Raw genomic sequence first — 21,759 nt, forward strand, 5'->3', positions numbered from 1 at the left:
AACTTGGTCTGGAAAAGAAAAAGATGAGCCAGAAAGTAAAGTACTACTCAGAGAATGACAGGGATGTACAAAAGGACACAGGATCCATCCTATGGATCTCTAGTTAAGAAATTACTTAACTGAGAGTATAAACATATTTTTGTTTTTAAGCTACATTAGCAAAGCTTATTTTTCAAAAATGTCCCCTATTAAAGCCCAAGTATATTCTTAAATATTTTATATCTAATTGTAAAAATTGTTTTTGGAATTCTTGTTTTATATTTGTTAAACTAAACAATACTTAAATATAACTTTTTGTACTTGAAATATTTTTTAAAAGGCCTATAATTAATGACTTGAATTTTAACATCAGCTACAGTTATCTGAAAACTAATCTCCCTTTTCCTAGCTAGTCTCTGGTTATTGAGTTTTGTGTTTATATTATCTATTTTGAAAAGATTTTCAAATCTTTCTATTTTCTCCCACATAATCCTACTAATAGATCATAAAATACCTAAAACATGAATGGAAACATGCCCTTAATTACTTCCTGGTACTTAATCACAAAGATTTGCAGAAGAACACATGCTTTTAATAATTTGTTTATCTTTTTATAACTATAATATAGATTCTTCATAAGCATATGATCTATGAAAAAGAATATTCAAGTCACCAATATTTACCACCCAGATACATTTGCAGTACATTCTTCCTAATTTTTAGATTCATATACAAACTATTTAAAAACCAAAAGTGTCAAATCACAAAAACAAACAAAAGAAAAAATCATAGGAGCCAACTTGAAGGAGTTTCCACTGGCCAAATCTAGGACAATTTGAACATCAAAATTGTGTTTATCTACTGGTTGGTGGCTTTGTGGAGTCACATAGGAACTTGTACTTGGAATTTTAATATTCCATAATCACTATCTTGAAATGCTTAATCATTTTATTTATTTATTTAATAATTTATAAGTGAAGTCTCATAGCATAATGGAACATGTTAACAGTTTAGAGCCTCTGCTCACACGTGGGCCTGACTCTTGCTGCTGTCCATTCCCCACCCCTGGTTCCCTGATCCCTGCTGGGCTTTGCATTCCCTTCATCTAACTCAAGGGCAGTGACCACTCACCCAGTTAATGACCTAGTCACCTTGGCTGGGGAAGGCCCACATTCCACCATCATCTTCCACTGTGGTAGCACTCTAGGCATGGTTGTGTACAGTAGGAGTTGGGATTGGACATGGGTGGGCAAGAAGGTAGTTTTCCCTTCCTTGGTTTGGCAGTAGCACTACAGCACATTCTGCAGCCCATTCAGAAAGGGCTTCTAACCACCACCATTCAAGAAAGAAGAACATACCATCAAGGAGGCTATGGTAATCCATGGGGGTTGTTCATTTGCATAAATTGAAGTCAGCCACCCATGATAAGAAGAAATTGGCTTCCTCCTCCCCACACCCCAGCACCCCAGGGGCTTTACATTTTCCCATAAATCATGCAGCCAGACGTGATGATAGTAATGGATCATAATCCAAGGAACAAAATAAGAATCCATGAATCATGCTAACACATCATTTTGGCATTTTCCTGCCAAATTGAATCTAATCAAAAAAGAATCAATAAACCCTGGGTTCAATCCCTGATTTAAAAAAAAAAAAAAAGAGAGACAATGTGTAAAACCTTAGGCCAATACTCTTCAAATGCCTCAGTCTTGGGCTGGGGATGTGGCCTAAGCGGTAGCGCGCTCGCCTGGCATGCGTGGGGCCCGGGTTCGATCCCCAGCACCACATACAAAGATGTTGTGTCCGCCGAAAACTAAAAAATAAATATTAAAAAAAAATCTCTCTCTCTCTCTCTCAAAAAAAAAAATGCCTCAGTCATGAAAAGCAATGAATAAAGATCTGCTCTAGAATAAGTGAATCCAAGAAAGGAGATAAGACAACTAAATTCAAATATGATCCTAGATTAGTTCTGGAGTCACACAAAAAAAAATTGTTTTTCACTCTAAAGGACATTAATGGGTCTTGACAAACTTTGGATAAGATCTGAGATTTAGTAATGATATTCTATTAATCTTAAATTCTTGATTATCATATTGTGATTATGAAAGAGAATATCATTGTATTTAGGAATTAACACAAATACTTAGGGCTAAAAAGGCATCAAACATGCAGACTTTCAAAGGATTTAGAAAAATGTACATGCATACACACACAGAAACGGAGATTAATATAAAATGTTGACTATTAAAGAATCTAGGCAATGAGTGTGTAAAAAACTTTTGGTACTATTTTTGTATCTTTTCTCTACACCTGAAATTATTTCAAAATAATAGCTAAAACCTTTTAATCTCCTCAGAAAATCCGAAAGGATCAAGTCTGATTACACATATTAATGGTCCTTTAAAAACATCAGTCTTGGCTTTTCTTTCTTAAACTGACTCCCTCATCTTGCCCTGTTATCTTGAGGTTAGAATGGATAGTGAGACTAGAGAAACCAGTGCCTGCTTGTGCTACCTGGGAAAACTCTCAAGATGTTCCTTTCAGTGAGACAATAATGGACACCCTGGTGGAGGGTACTGACATCTTTGAAAAGTTTAATGGTGTTGTCCTTCATAGATTAGAATTGACAGATGTAGTAGCAATGGGGCTCCCTAGTACCAATTATAAATAAAAGAATTCCATAATGGCAAAGGACAGATATCATAGTGGGACATGTATAATAGGAAGCAAGTGTAGGATATAATCCAGGTGTCTTGACCCACAAGAATCTATACTGATGGCTAAGAGATCATGATGTTCTCAAGGGAAAGTTAGAAAGGGAGGTGGGGTGGTATATTTTGTTGCTGGCAAGTGATGCATAGCTTATACTTAAAAGTTAACATAATACTGATGTTAGTCTTTACAATGAAAATCATGGTCCCTCAACAGTTTCCTGACATAAACCACTCCACAGCTTCAGAACCCAGTGATTAAACAAAATATATCCACTTGAGAAAATTCTTTTCAATGCCACAAGAAAACACAGTGAACAACTCTCTACTTCTACCCCAGGAAATCCAAAGCTATTAACTAGAATGTGCACTGAAGAATTTTTTTTTTTTTTTGTACCAGGGATTGAACCCAGGGGTGCTTAACCCCTGAGCCACATCCATAGCCCTCTTTGTATTTTATTTAGAAACAGGGTCTGAGTTGCTTAGGTCCTCACTAAATTGCTGAGGCTGGCTTTGAACTTGCCATCTTCTTGTGCCTCCCGAGCTGCTGGGATTACAGGTGAAAATGCCACCATGCCCCACAAGAGAAGAAAACGTAAGGTTTTGATAACCTGTGGATATAGTATCTAAGTACAAGCTGACACTGTACAAGTAGAATGAATGATCCTCCAGTTAAGAGTGGGAACTCATGGAAGTCAAAGAATGACTGCAGGTTTTGCCCTTCTTTTCTATATAGTTGTGGATTTTTATGTGGTGCTGAGAATTGAACCCAGTGCCTCACACACTCTAGGCAAGCGCTTCACCACTGAGCCACAAAACCCAACCCCAATTTAATCTTACAGGACCACTCTACAGGTTGCTGCTATAATATGGATACCAGTACATTATCCTACTCAGTCCTTAAGTAGGATATAAATTCAGTAGTTCACAGAGAACTCACATTGATCTTTATGATAGAAAGGGCCAACTGTAAACCTGAGTCTGCTTTACCTTGATAAGACAGTAAATCAGAACCAATTCATGCAAAGAATTGCAGATATCAATGCCACATTCAAAGACCTGAAGAAAATAGTAGTGAGTTTCTGTAACCCAATTCAATATACCTCTCTGGGCCTTGCAACTACTAGATGGAAAAAGTTCTGGAGATGGATGATGGTAACAATTATACAATATGAATGCACATAATGACGGTGGTTGTGCCCTTAAAATAGCAAATTTTATGTATATTATACCACAATTTTAAAAAACTGATGAGATTTTATGCTACTGTACAGTAGGAACCAGTGGAGTACTTCAATTGTAACTACTATTTTGGATGCAGTATCTTTTAAAATTATAGCTTTATAATTTATACACAATAAAAAGCCTTTAAAACTATACCACTCAGTGGTTTTTAAAGTCATACACTGGTCACCACTATCTAGCTCCAGAACATTTCATCAACCTAAAAACAAACACTATACCCACTAACATCCCTCTACCCCTTTCAGTCAGTCCCTGGCAGCCAACTAATCTGCTTTATTTCTCTATACCTTTACCTGTTATGGACATATCATATGAATGAAATCATACCAAGGCACAAGGTGGCCCCTTGTGCCTGTTTTTTTCCATAATGTACTGGTATCCACACTATAACACATAGTTCATTCACTTTTATGGCTAATATTCCATTGTAGAGCTATATTATATTTACTTATCCATTCATCACTTGATGGCAATTTTAGTTGTTCCTAGTTTTTGGCTTTTATGAATGTTGCTGCTATAAACATTCATGTACAGCTTTAGTATAAACTTGTTTTCAATTCTATCTGGTATATATCTAGGAGGAGAATTGCTGGACCATGTGGTAATTAAGTTTAACCACTTGAAACACTGCCAAACTTTTGCAAAGTAGCTGTACCATTTTATATTTCCACTGTAATACATGGTGATTCCACTTGCTCCACATCATTGTCTTTTTTATTATAATCATTCTAGTGAATATAAAGGAGTATCTCATTATAGTTTGTTTTGTGTTTTTCTTTTCTTTTTTCGGTTCTGGGGACAGAACCCAGGGTTTTGTGCAAGCTAAGCAATCTACTGCTGAGGAATACTGTAGTCCTCACTGTGGTTTTGATTTGAATAGACCCATCTTTACCAAAAAAAGAAAAACCCAAAACCTCAGCCTCTAGCACTTGGTATGTGACTTCTAAACTGACCAAGGAATATGTCTCAAAAGAAGCATCAAAGGCTGGGGATACAGCTCAGTTGGTAGAGTGCTTGCCTTGCATGCACAAGGACCTGGGTTCAATCCCCAACACCATTAAAAAAGAAGGACCAAAAGCAGTTCAATTTAACCTAATGTGTTAGGATTATTATTCCTTGGATACAACAGGCTTACATATTTCTATTTATTGTCATGTGACTTGACAATGCATCCTGTAGGAATAATCCATGTCCTTGCCTTTTGACTTTGGGACTGACCATGTGACATGCTCCAAATCAACAAAATTATGAAAAGATATGACATTTGCCACAACTGGCAAAAGCCTACCATTGTATGCTTCCTCTCAGTCTTTCTCTCCTTTACTAGCATAGCTCAGACAGGGGCTATTCCATAAGCATGGGTCCCACAACGAGAAGATACAGAACAGAATCCCAGTCTGCCTGTAGCCAGGCAAAGCCATACACATAACAGATATACCCTGACACATAACAGATATAAGACATTTTAATCAAAGCTATTTTTAAGTTCATGAAAGAAAAAACCTCAAGAGTTCACACTAAACTATTAGAGGCATTGATTAGATCAATTTATATATTGCCCTGAAGACATTCATTTTTGTTTAAAAGGAAGTTACTAATTTATCCTGATAAAGATTTAAAATGGCAAATAAAACATTAAATTCATAGTGCTAGTTTTAAAAATATTATTACCCATTATTTATTTGTTTAAAAAATACCTAAGTTTTTCCTAGGTTATTTACAGTCAGTGTATAATTTCAGCAAAACTTTAATCAATTGTTATAATTCAACTCCAGGTAGTATTAACTTTTCTTCTCCTCTGATACTTGTGCCAATTTCGCCTTTTCTTTTAATTCCTTCTGTTCTCTGGAATATTGTTCAAATATTGGTTGATAAATATATATTCCTCCAGCAAATCCAAGGACTCCAGCAAAAAGCAGTTGTGGAAGAGTCAATCTCCCAAACATTGTTGCAACAAACACAGAATAAAACAAAGGTGGTTCTGAAAAGTTATATTCCACATTCAGCAAATCTCTTCATATCTCTGTACAAAGAAAAGAGGAAACAGAGCAATACTTAGTATAATCACTTTAAGATTTCATATCACTACTTTGCTTGAGAGTGAACAACATTTTTTGTACTATTGAAGCATCACTTTAACTATGGGAAATAAGGTAAGGAGATGATGTAAGACAAAGCTAAATCCTCTTTTATTACAGTATGTTCTCCATGGTTTTAAATGGATAACTTAATATGGGAAAAAGATGGCAGAGAATGACACACTCTTTATGCTTTTAATTCATACCACAAAACAAACTAAAACAAAACAAAACATTTGGAAAAAGCTGTGATTGCCTCTGAGAAATGTGAACTGGAAGCAAGAGTAAGGTAGGCAGAGAATTATTACTTTCCATTAGTCCTTTTTGGATTATTCATGTTTTTTAGTACTATGTATCGTAAGAACAATTGTTTAATGAGCTAAACGATTTAATGAGTTCCACCTATAGTGGCCGACGCCTGATATCCCAGCGACTCTGGGGCTGAGGCAGAAGGACTGCTAGTTGCAGACCAACATGGGAAACTTAGCAAGAACTTAAGTAACTTAATGAAACCCTGTCTCAAAATAAAAAAAAATTAAAAAGGGGGTGGAGATGTGACTCAGTGGCAAAAAGCATCGTTAGGTTCAATACCCAGCAAAAAAAATTATGTTTCTTTTTTTGTTTTAGTAAGCACAGAAGATATCAAACATAAATTATTTGCCATCTATAATTTATATTTTAAGAAAAATATGCTTTTAAGAAAACTATAATGAAATGTTATATTTTTAACAACTGAAGGACTCTAAGGCTTTCCAGAAAGTAATATTCCTTGCCAACATATTCCTTTCTAGAATAAGGAAAGCACAGTAAAGAATTTGTTTACTCGATTTTAACATGGCCTCCTACACCAGCACCTGAGGTCACAAATATCAGATTATAAACTAACTAGCCTGAGCTTAATATGCCTGGAATGTAATTTAAACTAACTTGGGCAAGAAAAGCCTGTTTCTCTTATCTCTTATATTTGAGTCAATAAGTGACAAATTTCATCAATCAGGCTTGGTTCAAGGGTTACGGGTTAAATCAACACCCTCCCTCCCCGATCCTTTCAGCCTGTTGCTACATAGGTGCAATATGCTACCCTGACTACCCCGTTCAACAGGGAATTTCTGTAAGACCACCGAAGCAGTGCAATGTTACACACTTAGGTTTATGATTATCATTACCAGTACCGCCAGCACTCGGCACGTCCGACCGTCCCGTGGCCGCTCCGCGACGCTTCCCCAGCGCCTTCGCCTGTCCCCGCAAGGTGAGATTGGTCTCCTTCCGGCAGCGCTTCCGGGCGTCGGAGCAGAGACAAAACCAAAGACAGGCAGCTATTCCCGTCCTCCGCGGCTAGGCAGCGCCGAAGAGAAAACAGAGGAGCCCTCTGCAGAAAGCCAGCACTCTGCTGCGGGGACTGCCAGGCGCGTTGGCTTCAAGACTGGCCCTTGCCCGGATACCTCCGCGTCTGCAAGCGACGGCTGCTCGCAAAGACCAAACTTAGTGCAGCAGCAGCAGCGCGCGTTTCTCCAGCTTCCTTCCGTCCTTGGAAGGTGGCGGCTGGGGAACCTCTGCTGGCCTCCAAGCAGGTGGAAATGGAGCCGGAAGGTGGCGGCCGCAGCTTTGCTTTCCGCGCTCTCCAAAACCGCTCCCACGAGAAAACAAAGCTGCGAAAGAGAAAGTCTACCTTGTACGTCAGCGCCCAGGACCAGAGCCGGCGCCGGGGAGGTGAGTGAGGGGACTGGATGGAGAGCTACAGTCCGATTCAAAGGAAGCGCCCTACTACTTTTCACTGTCAGCTAGTTACCAGTTTCGCTTTGTGCTGCCAGATCTTAAAATAGACTTGAATACTGGAAATGCAGGTTTTAACTTAAATCTGATTTTTAAATGTTGGTAACTAAATTAATATTAAAAAAAAAAACTGGCATACAATCTGCCCATTTGTGGTTAAGAGCAGATTTGCGCAACAGCCGGCCGACCTGAATTTGAATATTTAGCCTTCTATAACTTTTTACTCTGGACAAGGCAATGTAATTCCTGAGCCTTAGTTTCCTCGTATGTAAAATGGAGCTAATAATATCTATCCCATAGCGTTGTTTTGAGGGTTAAATGACATACATGTAAAGGAATTATCCCATTAACTGGCATACATTATCAAAAAGAGATTTTAAGATACAGAGGAGCTGGGTTGGTGGTGCATGCCTGTAATCCCAGAGACTCCCGAGGCTGTCGGAGATTGCAAATGCAATCTGAGGCCAGCCTCAGGAATTTAGTGAGACCATGGTTCAAAATAAAAAGGGCTGGGGGTGTAGCTCAATGGTAAAGCGCTTCTGGCTGCTACTACTATTACTACTCTTACTGATGATGATGAAGATATTCCACTGTTGACAGAGTTGTATTCTAATTAGTAATTTGTTTACTAGATTCTTTCATTAGGCCCATATGTAGTATAACCTAATTAGCTTGAGGACTTAGTCAACCCAGTCTTTTTTCCAGTATTTATCTCAATATTCTCTGTACAGTAAGTTGCAAGACAAGTTGGTTTAAATGAAAGGAGTGGCCATCACCCAGTTGTGAGGCTCTGGCCCTAGAGTACCTTTCAGCCCTGGTCAACTTTGAGAGTTCACCACTGTGCTTTAACAAAGGTTAAGCTAGGGGCCAAACAGAAGGGCAGATTTTAAGTTCTGCAAGTGGAATGCCTGTCTTTTTTGCCACAATTGCTTATTGTTTTGTTTTTCAGATCTTCTTGGAGAAAACATTTATCTGGTTTTGTTTACCATTGCTTTACGAATATTTAATTGCTTTTTGGTCCAGACAAGTTTTGTTCCAGATGAATATTGGCAGTCTCTTGAAGTTGCACATCACATGGTTTTCAAATATCCTTTCTAGTTTCTTTTCCAGACAATGAATGTGTATTTACCTTAGGAATGAGTCCTCTTTTGATACACATTTTCTCATAATTTCAACTCATCAAAGAATGCCATTGCTGAATACCAATATTTCTTCTGTATCTTTCTTTGATGTTAATATACTTGACACATCCTTTAGTGTGTATAGTCCCACAATGCTTGTACTTGGCAGATTCAGATAAAGTAAAAAACACATTTCTGTCTTGAATCAGTCAAAGCATTTAGTTGGCCAACTGAAGTTTTAATTCTGATAGCCAATATAAAATACTGGGGTTTAAAATTTCATTGTTGGTCTGGGGATATAGCTCAGTTGGTAGAGTGCTTGCCTTGCATGCACAAGGCCGTGGGTTCAATCCCCAGCAACACACACACACACACACACACACACACACACACACCACAAATAAATAAATAAAATTCCAGTGTTAAAGAGTAAAATATTATTTTATATATGAAAGTGTAAATAGATTATTTCAATACTATTTGACATTTAATCCTTAATATTACTAATTATGGTTATATGACCTGGGAATGGACAGAAAGATTGAGGGGTTATACTTACCCTTTAATCTTTGCAAGCATTTACAAGATTCTGCATCTTTTGGGGAAAGATAGTGTTCAGCTGCTGGTAAGTTTAAATAAAAGTAATCAAAAATGTTATTAAAAACATGTATTCTATCATTTTTCTAGAGTTAATTGGTATTAACTAAGTTATATTATTGGTACCACGATTGTTTTTAGAAGTCTACTGTTGCTAAAGTCCAACCTCATCTGGAATGCCCAAGATGCCGAAGACATACAAAACACAAAACTGGGTAGGGGCAGTGGCACATGCCTATAATCCAGTGATTCAGGAAGCTGAGGCAGAAGAATCACAAGTTCCAGGCCAACTTCAGCAGTTTAGCAGGACTCTCAGCAACTCAGGGAGACACTGTCTTAAAATAAAATATAAAAAAGGCTGGGGCCAGGTGCAGTGGTGCAAGCCTGTAACCCCAGCCATGTGGGAAGCTAAGGCAGGAGAATTATAAATTTGAGGCCAGCCTCAGCAGTTTAGTGAGGCCCTAAGCAATTTAGCCAGACCTTTTCTCCAAAATAAAAAGAGGCTGAGGATGCAACTGAGTGAAAGCACCTCTGGGTTCAATCTCCAGTAATACCATCACCCTCAAAAGAACACAAGACTAAGCATATCCTGCTATGAGGAATTCTGTTAATATATGCAGATTTTCAAAATAACTTTTATATACACATAATTTGAATTTTAGAAGTATACTTCCTTCATAAAAGAGTCACTTGAGGCCTGGGGTTGTAGCTCAGTAGTAGAGCGCTCACCTAGCATGTGTGAGACACTGGGTTCGATTCACAGCACCGCATATATATAATAAAATAAATGGTCCATTAACATCCAAAAAAAATTTTAAAAGAATCACTTGAGATTGGTGTTTTTTTTTTAACTTGTAAATGGAAAACCATGTTATGTGAGCTTATGAAGACAAAACACATAAACCCAATCAGTATTTAGTGTTGAAATTCAAATTTAGAAAAAATTAATATGACAGAAATTTAATGATATATATAATCATTGTGCAATGTAGTAACTGGCCATCAATAGTAAATAGGATTGTAATTCCTAGATGTTGAATTTTACTAGGTCAGTTTCCAAGATAGGTTACCAATAGTACAAATTTTTCTGTAGCCTCACATTCTAGATCTTTTAAGCTGTCATCAGGTTGAACTAGAAGTTTAGGCCTTCTGTATTTTTCAGTTACAGAGAGCTAGTGGCTCAGTATTCCAAATCTTGGGGTGTTTTTTTAATACTTTTATTTTATTTATTTATGTATTTATTTATATGTGGTGCTGAGGATTGAACCCAGGGCCTTAAACATGGAAGGTGAGCACTCTACCGCTGAACCATAACCCCAGCCCCTCTTGGGGTATTTTTTTTGGAGCCTAGAAAGACACTGAAGTTCTAGGGGGTATTTTTTTTTTCTTAATAATTTTTTTAGTTGTAGATAGATACAATACCTTTATTTATTTTTATGTGGTACTGAGGATCGTTCCTAGAGCCTCACATGTGCTAAGCAAGCGCTCTGTCGCTGAACTACAACCCCAGCCCTAGCGGGTATTGTTTTAAAGCAGGGTTGTACCTTCTCCTTTGAACTGATAAATATCAGTTCATTCTCCATTACTGAGAAATGAGGACCAGAACATGAAAATGATAATGTGACAATCCTGGGGAAAGAGAATTTAAGAGCAATAGCAGAGTTTCTCCCATTAACATAGGTAGACTGTAGAAGCTATGAACTGAGAAAAGTGTCAGACATGCTAATGCTAAAATGTAATTTAATTGTAATACATTTACTCTTTCTTTTTCTGCTTTTTGGGTTGTTTTTGTTTTGTTTTGTTTTGTAGTGCTGGATAGAACCCAGGGCCTCATGAATGCTAGGCAGGCACACTATCTCTAGCCACAGCCCAGTACTTTAATTTTTTTTATTTTACTCATAAATTATTCTTTAATGTCATCTGAATACTGTGATAATAGAATACTTTTGAGGTTTGTTTTGTTTGGGGGAGGGGTTGGTACCAGGGACTGAACCCAGGGGCGCTTTATCACTGAACCACATCTACAGCCCTTTTTTATTTTGAGACAGGGTCTTGCTAAGTTGCTTAGGGCTGTGCTAAATTGCTGAGGCTGGTCTCGAACTTGCAATCCTCCTGCCTTAGCTTCAACCACTGAGATTACAGACACGTGCCACAACATACAGCTTTTTTTCACCCCCAGTAATCTGTCGTCTTATTTTCTATATTGTAGGATGGGAAAACAGTGAGAGCACAGGCTTTGGTGTCAGGCACACCTTGGTTTGAATCCTGGGTTTCCTTGCTATTATATTATTTATTTATTATATGCTAATAGAAATAAATATACTTCTAAAATAAATCTCAACACAATAAAATGGTTTACTAGTTATTTAAATTAAAATTAGTAGTGTTTTAAGGTATATATATCTCACATATTTCTTATGTATATGAAACATGTATAAAATATATATATGAAACATGTGTGAAAACAGAAAATGAAAATGATAAAACTACCTTTTGTATGTCCATAAGAAATTAATGTAATTTTTGTAGAAAACATGTATTTTTACAAAAAACAGAATAATATATTATCTACTTTTGTACTAAAAATGGCTTCAAATGATAGTTGGATCAGCTTGTTGATTTTATGCTAATTCAGTATGAACTAAGAGATGTGTTTAATAACTTCTTCTTTTTAACTTAATGAAGATATGGACTCCCAGACTTGCCCAAGCACTTCTGTCTGCTCTAGCAGATGTGAGGCTTTATTCATTAATGAAGCAACTAGAAAATCAGGAAATGGCTAGATGGGTGGTAAGTCCTTAAATACTTTACAAACTGTATGCAGGTTATTTCATTAATGTGGGCATAAAGCGTATGGAAAGAACTAATAACTCCCCAAATAGCTTCAAAAGATAATTCATAGCACTTTTTAGAAGTACTTCCATAATTAATAACGGTAAAATGAAGTGACACATGAATCTCTCTCCTTGAGTCATGATTAGTGGAAACCATAGACACTAAACTGTAGGAGACCTTTGGAACCCCTTAACTCCTCAAAACTGTCAAGAAGTCTTGCTTCAACTGTATATAGAATTCAATAAAAAGGGGCTGGGAATATGGTTTGTGGTGTAGCATTTGCCTAGCATGTAGGATGGCCTGGGTTCAATCCCCAGCACTGCCAAAAAATAAAAAGATAAACTTAAAAAAAAAAAAGAATTCAGTAAGAATCACTGCCTATCTCAGAAAGAAGTGCTGCTGTATACAACCTTGGTTCATTATTCCTTCAGCTACCTGAGGCTCAACCTGAGAAATACCTTCGCACTAAAACACTATTTCACCCTCAGATGGAATGTTTGAAATAAATGGACTCCTAGAAGGGAGAAAGTATGGTATAGAAGACTACCTTCTGTCATTTGACTTATTTCAAGTTGGGGAGATAAATTCCTGACATCTCACATTCAAATTATGAATGAGTTTTCCCATTTAAACCACATCCTGAAGAGTGACTAGATTCTACAGTAATATTTTTGCTTCACTTTGCTCTTTCTAAAATTAAATAAATTGAAATGAGACAGCTTAGGAATCTTAATACCTTTTAAATATTGTTTGTATTGGAAAATACATGCCAAATTATAACTATTTACTAACACATTTCTGGAATATAATTTATTAGTAAACTGGAGAAAGGACATATTTCTGCAAGCATTGTATTCTTTTGCATTAAAAAAAAAGCAGGTTATATTAGCAAGTAAGTCCTTGTTAATAGAGTCAAGTATGAAATCAGTGTTTTTATTTTGTGCTTATATTTTTATATATATTACTAAAGACTCAATAGGCAAAGTTCATGATACCTGTGAAACCCTTCCTCCAAAGTAGCAAAACTATTATTAGATTCTTCTAGTTAGGAAGAACCTTTAACTTCATGAAAATTGGAATTTTTTTAAAAGGTATATTTGAAGAGATGGGAAGCTAGTACTTCATGTTTAACACTCTTGCCTCAACTAACAATTTACTTTTAAGATATCTGTTTTATAGACTTATTGGTGCTTGTTTGCATGTTTCTCCAAAACCTGGTTTATTAATTTAGCCAGTTTTCAAATTAAAATTTAGTAATGCATCCTGATATTTTTTGCTCCCTTATTTTGACTGAATTTTTTCATTAAGAAATTGGGCAACAGGGCCGGATGCGGTGGTGCACGCCTGTAATCCCAGCAGCTGGGAGGCTGAGACAGGAGGATCTTGAGTTCAAAGCTAGCCTGAGCGATGGCGAAGCACTAAGCAACTCAGACCCTGTCTCTAAATAAAATACAAAATAGGTGGGGATGCGGCTCAGTGGGCAAGTGCCCCTCAGTTCAATCCCCGGATGTAGCTCAGTGGTAGAGTTCTTGCCTAGCAAGTGCAAGGTGCTGGATTTAATCCCCAGTACAAGGAAAGAAGGAAGGAAGGAAGGAAGGAAAGAGGGAAGGAAAGAAAAAAAAGAAAAGAAAAAGAAATTGGGCAAAAGCCCTAAGCAATTACTGAGATCCTGTCTCAAAATAAAAAGGGCTTGGGAGTAGTTAAGCACCCCTGGGTTCAATCCCTAGTAGAAAGGAAGGAAAGGAAGGAGAGGAGGGAGGGGGGAAGGAGAGAGAGAGAAAAGAAAGAGGGAAGGAATGAATTGGGCAACATTCCAAATCAAGGTCAGTTGCAAACACTCAAAATACTGTGTTAATACTGTAAGACAATTTGAGGAATACTGACTGGGAGAATCTAGTTATGGATTTCAGTCTATCTCTATAAATTCTACTATAAAAGAATTTGTGCTTTATATCTTTCATTAGTGGAAATTGGGAATTAAATCAAATGCGATGCCATAAAAATGCATCTGAAAGTATAAATTCATTGATAAATACAGATCTGATAGGTAGACCTATGTTTGTTTTAAGTTCTTAAAAACAATGTTTGGGCAGGCCTATTTACTTTTAAAATCCTTTCTCTTTTAATTTAATGTGGTTTTTATAATATTTAGACTTGCTATTTCCCATAGAAGAAGATAATACTAAATTTTTCCATTTCGTATTTCATACATATTTTTTATGTAATTTTTCTTAGTTTTTTTGCCAGTTGTGCTCTTGGTTCACATGGTATTGCTGTACCAGAACCCTTACAAACACCATGGAAACTGATCTTACTATAATTGCTCTTTTCTACTATCCTTTGGAAGGTTCAAAGTCTATAAACAGGTGAGATATATTACTGCTAATAATTATATACAAATATCTAAGACATGCTTTTGAAAAATATTAAATATTAATATATTGTAATATCCACTAGACCCCCTAATGTTTTCCCATTAAGTCAGAGTTATGAGAACCACAGATTTTCAGTGGGTACAGCATATCAGGAAATAGATAATACATTCAATTTGGATAGTTAAAGACTTTAATAAAAGAACTATTTACAAAGATATAAATAATATTTAGAAAAGCCAATAAAAAATACCACAGTACCCCAGGGCTAGTCACAACAGGAATTCTTTTATCTCCAGGCTCTAAGGAGCTAGGAGAAGAAACAGTTACTGGGATTCACACAGAGCTGTAACTATTAAGAGAAAGCTTCAACAGGAGACAGGCACAGCGAGCCTTTAGCAGCAGCAAGGAGACCACCAAGAAAATAAACAATCCTGACTCATTCCCCTCCCATCTTTCAGTTAGCTCAAACCAATAAGAAGCCAGAAGACAAGGCAGACCATTGATGTTATACCATGCAGGTCAGCCTCACCACACACAGCAGGTAAAGTGTGGAGAACACATCTTGAAGGGCAGTTAGAAAACACTGTGACCCAATTTGGTTTCATATGAACCAGAGAAGTAAATACCAAGCAAAGAAAAAAACATGAGCTAAAGCATAGAGTTATAAAAAGGTTTCAGTGAACTGAGAGCAGGTTGTGTAGAGTAGCTAGAGTATAGTAGGATGCATGAAAGAAGAGAATAAGGATGAGGCTAGAATGGAACTCTGCCTTTCTTCAGAATTTGGATTTTATTTTATAGGTATTAGAGAACCACTGTAGGTTTTTGAGAAGAATGACATTATTAAATCTGATTTCAAAAGAATTCTCTTATAGTAGCAATATTTAGGATACACTGAAAGGGAGAAAGCCAGAATTGGGGAGTCTAGTTAAAACTGAGTATCCACTCTTCCCACATAAAAAGTGGGAAGGGGGGAATGGGAAGGAAACAAAGATGGACGTGTAGAATGAGAAGTTGCTATCTAAGATGACTCCAAAATTTTAAGGTGAAAAAACTTAAGTGATACTACCTTTAAATAGGGATGGTGGTACACGCCCATGCCCATTCCAGCTGTTCAGGAGTCTGAGGTAGGAAGACTGCAAATTCAAGGCCAACCTTGGCAACTTAGCAAGACCTTGTCTCAAAATTATTTTTTTTAAAAAAAAAGGGCTGAGGAAGTAGCTCAATAGTAGAGCTCATGCACTGGGTTCTGTCCCCAGTACACCCTCCCCTCATCCAACACATAGCGTACAATGAACAGGTTTGGGGTATTGTGGGTATTTTGCCAAACACTTTGATTTTCAGTGGCAGTATGTGATCTATGGTAGAAATGTTCAGAAAGGAGTAAAATGTTTTCTAAGTCTGAAAACCTAGAGTAAAGTCAAGACAAGAATTATACATTTGGGAATCCTCTATGTAGTTTCACTATCCAGAAAGTTACATTTAATCAATCTGCCTATCAAACCAAGCCACAAGTATGATTTATTTCACATATATAGTATTTATATATATAGTATATATAAACTACTTAGCAAAGTTTTTTTAAATTGGGAGCTCTTACATAAAAATCTAGATTTCTGGAACTGGGGGTGAAGTTCAATGGTAGAATTGTTATCTAGGATGCACAAGACCTGAGTTCCACCTCCAGCACCACAAAAAGAAAAGACAAAACCTAGATTTTTTTCTGATTTCTCTTTAAATTGGAAGGCATAACAACATTCTGGACTAGGATTCCTTAATGACAATTACATAATCTCCACTCAACTTGCATCATTCATTTTTGTTACTTACCTGATTTCTATAAGCCTTTGAATTTGTTATTCTTGCTCTTTCACCCTCACTAACATTAGGGATTTCTTTACAGTTATTTATTTTTATAGTTGACAGGTATATCCTAGCAAAGTTGTTTTGTTTTGATTGCTTTTGTATTTTAGCACCCCCTGATACAAATATATATTATATATATAGTTTTCAACACATAAGACAAGTATTAACACAAAGGATAACACCTCAATTGAAAATACTAGAATTAGGACATCAGAGCTAGAAAAGACTATAGATGTTACCTCTTTTTACAGATAAGGAAAACTAAGACACAGAAAATACAAGTAACTTGCCAAAGTTCATTTAGCAATTTATAGCAAAAGGAAAATGCTATCATTTTTAAAAAAGTGTAAACAGTAGATTTAACTTCAAAACTAATTTCCCAATTGTCTTGCTAACACATTTTCCTTGTTTATAGTGTTAAATACTCTTCCCTGGTGGCACTTGCCTTCATAATTCGTCCCACAGCTATCATTCCATGGATGCCTTTGCTCTTCAAACATTTCTGGCAAGAACAGAGAAAAACTGACCTTATTCTACATTACTTTTTACCTGTAGGGTAAGTCTATCTATGTCTAATAGATATAATCTATTAATTTTACTAACCTATAAATGATTATGAATAAGATTTTGTATCTTTCAGTTATTATTATAGTATAAAATCATTGAGAACTCTCAGTCCAAGGAAATAGAATATTAAGTTTTTGATATAAATAAATTTATGTGTGTGTGTGTATGCACGCATGTGCTTTCACACACACACACACACACACACACACACACACACACCAGTACCGGGTATTGAGTTCAGGAGTACTCTACCACTGAGCTACACCCTCAATCCTCTTTAGTTTTTGAGACAGAGTCTCACTAAGTTGCTGAGACTGGCCTCAAACTTGTGATCCTCCTGCCTCAAATTCCTGAGTCACTAGGATTACAGGCATGTACCACTGAACCTGGCATGTTTTCTATTCATATAAAATACATATATATTTTATTTATATATATATATAATGTTGTTTATATGTTCTTAATTTGCTTAAATAAGAGCCTCTCAATTATTTCTAACAGAATTTACCTATGCTTTTTTCCCTATTTCTCAAATACATTTTAGAAATACTTGCTTTTTTTACATTTGTGTAGGTTTTATAACTTATAATGGGTTTTCACATGTGACCTCAAACCATCACAATTCTTGGATCTTGGCAATGCGTGCATTTTTATTTTTTAGTAGAGGAAACAGAAGATATGAATAAATTAAAAATTATCCAAAAACTTTAGTCTTGTTGCTGTAAGGGAACTAGGATTGGAATCCAGGTCTTCTAACTATATTATGAGCTCCTAGGATCAGCCTTATCCGAAGTATCTAGTAGAATATCCAAAATAATTATAGAACAGATGAATACATTCCGACTCTGAGGACAGCAATATACTATACTATATTCACTCCACACAAATATTTTTTATAAACAGTTTTTTCAAAGGACTAAATTATTAAAGTTACTATTCTTGTCATTTCTAGATATTATTGCACCCCTGCCTTTATGAGGTTCTCATTCTAGTGGGGAAAGACACAGCTAAAAAGATAAGATTTAGATATCTGTCCAAGTGATGATAAGTGCTATAGTGAAAAATAATGTGAAATTAAAAAGATAGAATGCTGGTGTGCATGTGGGTGTTATTTTTATATAATAATTGTGAAAGACCACCATAATAAGATTATATTGGAGCCAAAATCTAGAAGAATGAGAGAGTGAAACTTATAGACACCTAAAGAAAGAACATTCCAGGCAAAGGGACCAGCAAGTACAAGGTACATTTGGCTTTATTTAAGAAACATCAAATAATAAAGCTAAAGGAGAGTGAGTCTGGGAGAATGTGATAATGTCAGAAGATAAGAGGGGCCCAGATCAAGTAGACTTTTACACTGAGGTATATGAAAAAAGTCTTTTTAGTCTCTCAGCAAAGTTGATATGGTTTATTCACTCAGAGCATTTAACCTATTTGTGTCAAGCATTTGTTAATTAAGAAATAACTAAGAGAACCCCCAAAGCTCAGGAAATAATACTGGGGCTGGGGATGTAGCTCAGTGGTAGAGTAATCACTCTATCTAGCATGTGTGAGGCTCTAGTTTCTATCCCCAGTACCAAGAAGGAAAAAGAAAATAAAATAAAGCAGAAACCTCAATCAATCTACACAAACTCTTCCACAGAATTAAAAAAAAAAAAAAAAAAGAACACTTCCTAACTCCTGTAATGAAAAGAGCATGTCCTTTATACCACAGTATAACAAGGACATGACAAGAAAAGGCGGGTTTAAACCAGTATTTCTCATAACTGTGAAAGTAAAAATCCTAAACAAATTTTAGCAAATTGAATCCAGTGACATATTATAAAGGGGATTATATTACAACCAAAATTAGCTTTATTCTAGAAATATGAAGTTGATTCAATATTTAGAAATTAACAGAAGAAAAAAAAAAAGAAAAATCACAGGATTTTCTCAGTAGACACAGAAAAGGAGATGATAAAATTCCCGTCATGATTTGGATAAAAATTAAAACACAACCCTTAGAGAACAAGCAATGAAAAAGGACTCATTAATATGGTGATTTATATTAAATATGTTACAGCAAAATCATACTTAGTATTGAAATATTTTCCTCTGAGTGGGAGAAGATAATAAGAATGCCTATCTCCACTTCTGTTCAACAATATGCATCCTAGCTAGGGCAGTAAGAAAAGCAACTAAATGGTTGGTAAGAAAGAAGTACAGCCATATGATATGATTCTATGTATAGAAAATCTAAAAGATATAAACTGTTGTAACTAATTAGTTAAACATGTTCATTGAATAAAAGATCAATAAACAAATATTAATTGCTCTTGGACACTAAAGTTGGTTTGACATTTAAGAAAAACAATATTTACATAATTTCAAAGTATCTCTCCCAGGATACTTACTAATTATGAAGAATAAAATGATAATTATACAACACAGAAACTTGGCAGACACACCTTAACCAAGTAAGTAAACATTGCCAAGTAATCTAACAAATCAATATTATGGAAACCCTGCACTGAAACACTCTTATCCCTTCTGTGGTGTCACTGACAAAATGCATAATCTGAATGTAATCATGAAAAATCATCAGACAATCCCAAATTGAGGTATATTCTCCAGAACAACTGACCTGATTCCTCAAAGATGCCATAGTTATTAAAGACAAAACTTAAGGAACCATCATGCTATATTAAAGTATTATAAAGAAACATAAAGGGGCTGGGGATGTGGCTCAAGCGGTAGCGCGCTCGCCTGGCATGCGTGCGACCCGGGTTCGATCCTCAGCACCACATACCAACAAAGATGTTGTGTCCGCCGAGAACTAAAAAATAAATATTAAAAAAAAAAATTCTCCCTCTCTCTCTCTCCTCTCTCACTCTCTCTTTAAAAAAAAATGAGGAATCATTAAAAAAAACATAAAAACTGAATATAATAAAGGAGATTTTTTTCTTACTATAAATGACATTGTTAGGACAACTGGTAAAATTTGAACAAGGTCTGAAAATTAGATAGTAAAGATGTAATTTTAATTTTATGAGTTTGATTTGTAGTTTATATAGGAAACCATTCTTTTTAGGGAATATCCACTGACATATTTTAAAAAAGGTAAATGATGTCCGCAACTTATTCCCCAACAATTCAGAAAAAATATCTATTTCAAGAGAGAAAGAAATAAAAGAAATATAGTAAAACATTACCATTTGAGGAATCTAGATGAAGGATATATAGAAATAATGTTATTTACAATGAGAAATTTATAGGAATAGGTGAAGGGAAAATAAAGTATTATTCACAAAGACATCAGAAAACATCAGATCCTTACAAATAAGTGTTGTAAAAGATATCTACACAGAAAACTGCAATACATTGTTGGGAAAAACTTATGGAGGCTTAAATAAATGGAGGGATATACCATGTTGGTGGATGGTAGATTATTTTAAAGTATCAGTTCTCAAAGTGTTCTGTGTTAGTTGGCTTTTCATCACTGTGATCAGAATACCTGTCAAGAACAACTTAGGGAAGTAAAAGTATGCTCACAGTTTGAGAGGTTCAGTCCATAGTCCGCTTCGCCTGAGGTAAGGCAAAATATCATGGCAGAAGGGCATGGTGGAGGAAAACTGGCTTATGGCAGACAGGAAGTGCAGAGAGAAGAGAGAGAGTGGAAGGGGCAGGGCACATCCTGGGTTGTGGGATAATGCTCCACCTTCCTCCCATTACTTCCTAGTAATCCATTCAGGTACAGCTTTTATCATTGCCTAAAAGCCCCACCTCTGAAACTTTCTGCATTGGGGATCATGCTTTCAAAACAAGAGCTTTTCCAGGGACATTTCTAGATCCAAACCATTACAGTCTGTATACTCATTGCAATTCCTATTAAATATCACTAGGCTCTGTGTGTGAGAGAGAAAGAAGGGGAGAAAGAATGAACTGTAAGGCTGATTCTAAACATTTTATTCTTTGGTATTGTGGGGGACTAAACCAAGGGGCACTTAATCACTAAGTTACATCCCCAGCCCTTTTTACTTTTTATTTTGAGACAGGGTCTCTCTAAGTTGCTTAGGGCCTTGCTAAATTGCAGAGGCTGGCTTTGAACTTGTGATTCTCCCCAGCCGCTGGGATTACAGGTGGGTGCCACTGTGCCTAGCTGATTCTAAACTTTAAGTGGAATGCAATAGGCCAAGAATAATTGGAGGGGAAAAAAATGTTAGAGGATTTATACTGTTAGATATTAAGACTTATTACAAAGTTACAGTAATTAAGACTACTAAGAAATAGTTTAAGGAAACTTTGTATATCAGATTCACCATTAGGAGAGTTAAAAAAAAAGCAAGCTACCTATCTGAAGATATTAATATTATATATTATCAGCTAAAACCTCATATCTAGATTAAATTGAATAAATACTTAGTTTTCCAAACTAATGGCTTAGACTATGCAGTTCCAGTTCTAGGTATATACCCAAAGGAGATACAGATTAATGGACACAAAAGGATCTGTAAATGAATGTCCATAACAACACTATTTATAATGCCTGAAAATGGGAAGCACAGTGTCCATTAACAGAATAAATAAGGTAGTGTGGAATACATAGTTACATACACTATAACTGTAAATAAACGAA

General features: G+C 36.0%; 2 protein-coding genes across 4 annotated transcripts in view; both read right to left on the minus strand.

Annotated features, from left to right (window-relative positions):
- Positions 1–5,585: 5,585 nt before the first annotated feature.
- Pigbos1 (PIGB opposite strand 1) lies at positions 5,586–5,889 on the minus strand. The gene has a single exon (XM_077799986.1). The coding sequence runs from the start codon at positions 5,879–5,881 to the stop codon at positions 5,717–5,719; it is 165 nt and encodes a 54-aa protein (XP_077656112.1). The 5' UTR covers positions 5,882–5,889; the 3' UTR covers positions 5,586–5,716.
- Ccpg1 (cell cycle progression 1) overlaps positions 5,800–21,759 on the minus strand; it is a 67,467-nt gene continuing 51,507 nt past the window's right edge. For all 3 annotated transcript variants that reach the window (XM_077799984.1, XM_077799981.1, XM_077799982.1), the window contains 2 exons: positions 7,186–7,662; positions 5,800–5,958 (listed from right to left, as the gene is read on the minus strand). In XM_077799984.1, the coding sequence (XP_077656110.1) occupies positions 7,496–7,662 (167 nt within the window). In that variant the 3' untranslated portion in view covers positions 5,800–5,958; positions 7,186–7,495. The remainder of the gene's footprint in view (positions 5,959–7,185; positions 7,663–21,759) is intronic.

This window comes from Urocitellus parryii, chromosome 6, assembly GCF_045843805.1.
Source record: "Urocitellus parryii isolate mUroPar1 chromosome 6, mUroPar1.hap1, whole genome shotgun sequence".
NCBI classification, from domain to species: Eukaryota; Metazoa; Chordata; class Mammalia; order Rodentia; family Sciuridae; genus Urocitellus; species Urocitellus parryii.